This window comes from Macrobrachium nipponense, chromosome 26, assembly GCF_015104395.2.
Source record: "Macrobrachium nipponense isolate FS-2020 chromosome 26, ASM1510439v2, whole genome shotgun sequence".
Lineage (NCBI taxonomy): Eukaryota > Metazoa > Arthropoda > Malacostraca > Decapoda > Palaemonidae > Macrobrachium > Macrobrachium nipponense.
Genome location: NC_087215.1, coordinates 61,039,212 through 61,045,816, shown reverse-complemented (window position 1 = coordinate 61,045,816; position 6,605 = coordinate 61,039,212). Strand labels below are relative to the sequence as shown.

At 38.8% G+C, this 6,605-nt stretch overlaps 3 protein-coding genes across 3 annotated transcripts; 1 reads left to right on the top strand and 2 right to left on the bottom strand.

Moving 5' to 3' along the window:
- Positions 1–228: 228 nt before the first annotated feature.
- LOC135199851 (crustacyanin-A2 subunit-like) lies at positions 229–1,735 on the bottom strand. The gene is made up of 3 exons (XM_064227988.1): positions 1,568–1,735; positions 874–1,090; positions 229–749 (listed from the first exon to the last, which is right to left on the bottom strand). The coding sequence occupies exons 1-3, from the start codon at positions 1,700–1,702 to the stop codon at positions 517–519; spliced, it is 585 nt and encodes a 194-aa protein (XP_064084058.1). The 5' UTR covers positions 1,703–1,735; the 3' UTR covers positions 229–516.
- A 473-nt stretch (positions 1,736–2,208) lies between these two features.
- Positions 2,209–3,475, top strand: LOC135199850 (crustacyanin-C1 subunit-like). The gene is made up of 4 exons (XM_064227987.1): positions 2,209–2,393; positions 2,509–2,593; positions 2,814–2,936; positions 3,087–3,475. The coding sequence occupies exons 1-4, from the start codon at positions 2,253–2,255 to the stop codon at positions 3,347–3,349; spliced, it is 612 nt and encodes a 203-aa protein (XP_064084057.1). The 5' UTR covers positions 2,209–2,252; the 3' UTR covers positions 3,350–3,475.
- Positions 3,476–5,261: 1,786 nt separating this feature from the next.
- On the bottom strand, positions 5,262–6,460 carry LOC135200323 (crustacyanin-A2 subunit-like). The gene is made up of 3 exons (XM_064228878.1): positions 6,293–6,460; positions 5,752–5,968; positions 5,262–5,627 (listed from the first exon to the last, which is right to left on the bottom strand). Exons 1-3 carry the CDS (start codon positions 6,425–6,427, stop codon positions 5,395–5,397), a joined length of 585 nt encoding a protein of 194 aa, XP_064084948.1. The 5' UTR covers positions 6,428–6,460; the 3' UTR covers positions 5,262–5,394.
- Positions 6,461–6,605: the final 145 nt, after the last annotated feature.

The window sequence follows — 6,605 nt, the reverse complement described above, 5'->3', positions numbered from 1 at the left end:
GTCAGATTTTAGACGTGATAGTATGGGGGTGAGAAGAGGTGAAAAATTAAATGTCAAAAATGACAGACATTGGTGTCTAATACATAGTTTTTTGTACATAATTTACTAAAGTATATCCAGTCCATTTGGAAATATTTAAAAGCGTATATCAGTAAGACAACGAATTATGTTTTTCTTTCAACTGCTTAACAATATTATTGGTTCAAAGGAAGAAATAAAATGACTCGATCTATTTCACGATTCTTTATTGACATAAATACAGTGAGTAAGATTTGATTTATCATTCCATTTCTGAATCTCTCTTACTAGACGAATTTTTCATTTTTGTTATCTACTCGCTAACAAAATAAGTACATTTTTTTTTTCTTCGTTTATAGACACAGTTTTTTATGAATTTAAAATTTACTGATCTCAGCTCATAATCAGAACAGTATTAAAAAGGCGTGTGCCCAAAACGGCACAAGAAATTAAAGGCGGATGGATGTATGAGGTGATCTGTGTCGCACTCATATAAATCTAGGCTCTGTAGACGCAATCGTCAGTGTGGGGTACTTGGACGAATGTCGAGAAGTCGATTCCGCGCTTTGTGAAGACAGTCTTACACTTGGCAGTAGCGAGTCCATTGTTCTCAGGAGTCCTCGAGAAGACGAAGGCGAACTCCGTCTTGTAGGCGTTCCAGTCGACGCAGGAATACACGCAGGAGTACGTGTCGTAGTCGGTGTCAATGATTTCATATGGGTAACCCATGACTGTAAAATAGAATAAGAGACTTGTTAATATTCACAAAAGTTGTTCATAGAAACATACAGCAATAAATGTTTCTTACAAATAAGCATATTAACTTTCGTTAAGCAAAGTGAAACGACATCTCACCTGTAGGGAAGTCAATCAACATGTGACTTGCGGGGAACCTCTCAGTTGGGTAGATTTTCCCTTCCAACTTCAGGTGTTCGCCATCAGGGCTCAATCCTGCCGTCCTGACGTTGAATCCAAAAGAGGGTTCCGAGTAATCATAGAAGGAATTGATGCATCTGGTATAAGGCTGGTAGGGAATTTCGATGACGTCAGTCTGGTACCAGCGTCCGCTGTACTGAAAGGAAAAAGACGAATATATCATGTTAAAAATTGGATCATTTTTTAATATACGCACATATTCACAAATAGACTTACACTAACATATGTGTATATATGGATTGATATATAGTATATATATAATATATATATATATATATCTATATATATATATATAATATATATATATATATCATACAAGCATATTATTCATAACTAAAGCTACAATATAAGATACCACTAGATTTGAAAAAATAGATTCCATGACCAGCCTACTTCAAAGAGCAACTGAATACTTCATCTGTCATAATAGAAAATCATAAGAACTACAAGCCGCTTGTCATAAGCAGAACGACAAATATCAGGTTCTGTACATCTCACAAACAGGACCACAATTACTAAAAGTTACTGATCACCAACAGGAACATAAGTACTAAATGTTACTTGACACGAACAGGAACATAGATACTGCAAACAGCGTTGCAAAACTCCCTACCCTTCTTAAATCGAATTTGGGAAAGGTGCTGATCTTGGCGCAATTTCCTTTCTGAAGGAACTCCGGGATATCTGGGAAATCCTCGCAGATAACGGATCCTACGATCCCCAAGACTAAAAGGGTGAAGCGCTGCATCTTCTATGATGTCTGGATGGGCGACTTAACGACTGTTCCAGCGAGTTTGGGGGGCGACCTTTTATACTCGGAGTCGGGGCAATGGTTTGGCTGTGGGCGGAGCCTGACAATCAATCGTAGTGTATCTTTCTTCATTTCATTTGTTTTGCGGCGTTTTCGCTATTTTTATCAGTAATCCCTTACTTACATTGTCATTGCACAAGAATACACTGGGAGAAAATCTCTAATGATCACCAGACAATATTTCTTATTGGAAAAAAGAAAAGCAAAATATTGCAGACAGTGCAAAGTCGCATTAAACGAATACAATGCTGAAATAAAGCTGAAATGCAAAATTTAAAATATCTTCGTTATGGGTAGCTTACCTTGAAGGAAAAGTTGAAGAAATTGTATTCTAAGTTTAACTTATTCACTTGAGAGATATACCAAGATGGCCCTCCCTAAATATGACTAACCGACACCTGGCCGAACTGGGAGAGACCCAACAGCTATTTAAGTGGATGTAGGTTTCTCTGCTGACAGAACCAGAGTCGATCGTCTCCGGCGCAAGATGCCCTCGAAGACCCTCCTGCTGGTTGTGGCTGTCGCAGCCGTAGTTGCTGACGAAGTCCCCGATTTCGTTATCAAAGGCAAATGTCCTGCGGTCGACGAGCAAAGGCTTTGGCAACAACAACTGCCTAACCATTCCAGAGTAAGTATGGATTTAGTTTAGGTGTGTCAAGTAAATTTTTCTTTTTAAAATAGAAAGAACACGAAGAAACTCTTCCTCCTGACTCTATCTGCAATATTGTTTTCTTTTGTTCCAGTTCGGAGGCGTTTGGTACCAACAAGCTATCTCGACTAACCCTTATCAGCTTCTTAAAAAATGCGTCCGAATCCACTACGATTACAGTAAGTGAGACATTCTAAAAGTTACCATATTTATAAGGTGGCATTTTAAGTTTTGCACTCACACACACAGACTCACACACATACACACAAACCTACATTGTTTTTAAAATTTTAAAACTGGTTATTTGTCTTTCTAGTTGACCGTCCAATATTTGATGATTCAACTTTAGCAGGCTGATTATTTTTTCCAAGCCCTGTGTAAAAATTTTCTGTTCCTCAGACGGTAAAGGCTTCGACGTCAAGACTGTCGGTATTACCCCTGAAGGAAGCCAGCTCAAGAGAAAGGGCGTCCTCACGCCCATGCCCCTCGGAGATCCTCATCTCATGATCAACCTCGAAAACTGTGAGTTTCACACCATTTTCTCTGCTTTTGTCAGTCACTGAGATTGAACAATGAATGCTACGCAAAAGAATAACTTCTTCAGAGAAGAACAACTTCACAGCTACACCATCTAACACTTACTCACCAATTGTTGTTCTTTTCCTTCAACAGCCTTCCCAGCGCCCCTCGTAATCCTCGACACCGACTACAACAACTACGCCTGCATGTACTCCTGCATGGAGTACAACTACGGCTATCACTCGGACTTCGCCTTCTTCTTCGCCCGAGCTCCCGAGTCCTACGACAAGTACATCGCCAAATGCAGAGCAGCCTTAGACAGCATAGGAGTCGATCCCAACAGATTAATCAAGACCGAGCAAGGCAGCGGGTGCGATTACGAGCAATTGACGAAGCTCATCAAAGATGAACTGTAAAAGAAGATATCAAACTGGGATTTCTTTCTCATTTTCAAACCACCAGCATCCGATATTTTAATATTCCTTTCTTCATTTTATAATGTTTTAATATCTAGTGACTTAATAAACACCAAAAGAGTAATATTCCTTTATTTAATTCAACAACCATATTCCATGCATGAAAATGCAACCGTGTCTGCAAACATTATGCAAATGAATTCACAAAAAGGTGACCAATCCAGCGCCAAGTCTTCCATTTGCTCAATATAAGGAACATTTGAAGTAAAACCAGTAAATAAAAAAGAAAAAAGTTTAAAGCCGTAGCATGGTGCATCTACGAGTTATATTCACAAATAATTTGCAATGCTTACATGACACTTTAGGGCTGAGTTTCTAAGATGACAAACCTCTGTGTATAATATATATGATGACACGTTTGTGTGATTACCATGTACAAGAATGCGATAAGACCCTTTTCATATAGGCACCAAAGATGGACATCTTGTATGAATCTAAGTCCTCTTCAACTGCGGCCCACATTTGTAGCTTTTTATAACGTACTTGGCCTTTCTTTTTACGGAGACATCAAGAAGAGGAAGGGTCTCTTTCTTAGCCTCAATTGTAAAGTTGAGAACCTAATTAATTTTTAAGGTCTGTTATTTTTTCTGTGACGTCATCCACAAAAATGACGGCGATTCTTTGTCTCTAGTGAATGATGAAAGATCTGTCTTCTAAGTTATGTATGTCTTAGTTTTACCAGACCACTGAGCTGATTAACTAACAGCTCTCCTAGGGCTGGCCCGAAGGATTAGATATTTTTACGTGGCTAGGAACCAATTTGTCACCTAGCAACGGGACCTACAGCTTATTGTAGGATCCGAGCCACATAATATCGAGATATGAATTTCTATCACTAGAAATAAATTGCTCTGATTTTGCGTTGGCCGAGACGAGAATCGAACTTCGGACCACCGGATTGGTAGCCGAGCGCAAAAACATCTCGTCCAACGAAGAACTAGATCTGTCTAGTTCCTATCGCCTCTATTGGAAAAGGTCTACTGTTTATGTCATTAATAAACCCTTCGGCATTTTCTCAGGAACCGGGAGGGAATTCATGCATAATACATATCATTTAATATGATATGACCGGTCTCTCGAACAGGAAAAGCGGCAAATAGGCTGACGCATCCTGTGATGCTATGGCCTCATCAGGCAAGGCGATTTTAAGGATGTCTATAAATTCAACTGAGGACTTGCAAGAACAGACTGCAGGTGTATATATGAAAAGGAAGCCATTTCTGGGGGATACTAACTAAGATATTATGATTGTGCGGTAGGATACCATTTTTGCGAAGTTTGGTAGTCCTATAACACTATCCAGGTGTGTAGTCGCCGACCACCTTAGGCAACTAGACCTATAACATATTACTTACTCTGGTCTTCAGTGTCTCCGTTGGGACCTTTTTAAGTCTTCACTCGACCTCAGAAGTTCAAAATAGAGAATCTAAACCAGAGATTCCAGAAACTAGTTTGGTAAACAACTAGTGAGGTTTCAGGTAAACATTTCGAAAAAAGAATTTAGAAGATAAACTAAGAAAAACTGTAGATAAATGTAGACCTTAAATCTATATGTAAAAATCTAAAGTAAATTTATTAGGTATATGCAGTCCATTGTATAAACGTGGATGAATTTAAAAGTTTATATCAGTAAGCCACCTGATCTATGTATTTATCTCATTTAGCTTACTTTACAGTCTGGTTAATATTACCTTTTTGTGAGTGGAAGAAATGTCTCACACCTATTTCTTTTTTACTTATTCTGAATCTTTTTTTAAATTTAGAATTCATCATTTTTGTTATCAACTTGGTAACAATTTAGTAAGTATATTTTTCTACATATTAGAAATCATAAAGGTTATAAATACAAATGTTATATGTATTTGAAATTTACTGATCTCATCTCAGAAACAGAACAGTATGAAACATGTATGTGCCTACAAGACACCAAAAATTAATAAATGTCTATGGATGTATGAGGTGATCTGTGTCGTACTCATATAAATCTAGGCTCTGTAGACGCAATCGTTCGTGTGGGGGACTTGGACGAATGTCGAGAAGTCGATTCCGTGCTTGTTGAAGACGGCCTTACACTTGGCAGTAGCGAGTCCATTGTTCTCAGGAGTCCTCGAGAAGACGAAGGCGAACTCCGTCTTGTAGGCGTTCCAGTCGACGCAGGAATACACGCAGGAGTAGTTGTCGTAGTCGGTATCGATGATTTCATACGGGTATCCCATGACTGTAAAATAGAATAAGAGACTTGTTAATATTCACTAAAGTTGTTCATAGAAACATACAGCAATAAATGTTTCTTACAGATAAACAGATTAACTTTCGTTAAGCAAAGTGAAACGACATCTCACCTGTAGGGAAGTCAATCAACATGTGACTTGCGGGGAACCTCTCAGTTGGGTAGATTTTCCCTTCCAACTTCAGGTGTTCGCCCTCAGGGCTCAATCCTGCCGTCCTGACGTTGAATCCAAAAGAGGGTTCCGAGTAATCATAGAAGGAATTGATGCATCTGGTATAAGGCTGGTAGGGAATTTCGATGACGTCAGTCTGGTACCAGCGTCCGCTGTACTGAAAATAAAAAGAGGAATAGACTTACACACACACATATGTATATATATATATATATATATATATATATATATATATATATATATATATATATATATATATATATATATCATACTAGCAAATTATAGATACCAGCATACTTCAAAGAGCAACTGAATGCTTCATCTGTCATAAGCAGAACGACAAATATCAGGTTCTGTACATCTCACAAACAGGACCACAATTACTAAAAGTTACTGATCACCAACAGGAACATAAGTACTAAATGTTACTTGACACGAACAGAAACATAGGTACTGCAAACAGCGTTGCAAAACTCCCTACCCTTCTTAAATCGAATTTGGGAAAGGTGCTGATCTTGGCGCAACTTCCTTTCTGAAGGAACTCCGGAATATCTGGGAAATCCTCGCAGGTAACGGATCCTACGATCCCCAAGACTAAAAGGGTGAAGCGCTGCATCTTCTATGATGTCTGGATGGGCGACTTAACGACTGTTCCAGCGAGTTTGGGGGGCGACCTTTTATACTCGGAGTCGGGGCAATGGTTTGGCTGTGGGCGGAGCCTGACAATCAATCGTAGTGTTTCCTTTCTTCATTTCATTCGTTTTCGGCGTTTTCGCTATCTTTATCAGTAATCC

What these genes read in the sequence shown, in the direction of transcription:
- LOC135199851 (XM_064227988.1), bottom strand. Translation starts at nt 1,702, where the DNA reads ATGCAGCGCTTCACCCTTTTAGTCTTGGGGATCGTAGGATCCGTTATC. An exon ending in CCAAATTCGATTTAAGAAGG is followed by an intron (nt 1,091 to 1,567) that starts GTAGGGAGTTTT and finishes TTTTCCTTTCAG; the next exon opens with TACAGCGGACGCTGGTACCA. An exon ending in GTTGATTGACTTCCCTACAG is followed by an intron (nt 750 to 873) that starts GTGAGATGTCGT and finishes TCTATTTTACAG; the next exon opens with TCATGGGTTACCCATATGAA.
- LOC135199850 (XM_064227987.1), top strand. Translation starts at nt 2,253, where the DNA reads ATGCCCTCGAAGACCCTCCTGCTGGTTGTGGCTGTCGCAGCCGTAGTT. An exon ending in AACTGCCTAACCATTCCAGA is followed by an intron (nt 2,394 to 2,508) that starts GTAAGTATGGAT and finishes CTTTTGTTCCAG; the next exon opens with TTCGGAGGCGTTTGGTACCA. An exon ending in CCGAATCCACTACGATTACA is followed by an intron (nt 2,594 to 2,813) that starts GTAAGTGAGACA and finishes TCTGTTCCTCAG; the next exon opens with ACGGTAAAGGCTTCGACGTC.
- LOC135200323 (XM_064228878.1), bottom strand. Translation starts at nt 6,427, where the DNA reads ATGCAGCGCTTCACCCTTTTAGTCTTGGGGATCGTAGGATCCGTTACC. An exon ending in CCAAATTCGATTTAAGAAGG is followed by an intron (nt 5,969 to 6,292) that starts GTAGGGAGTTTT and finishes TTTTATTTTCAG; the next exon opens with TACAGCGGACGCTGGTACCA. An exon ending in GTTGATTGACTTCCCTACAG is followed by an intron (nt 5,628 to 5,751) that starts GTGAGATGTCGT and finishes TCTATTTTACAG; the next exon opens with TCATGGGATACCCGTATGAA.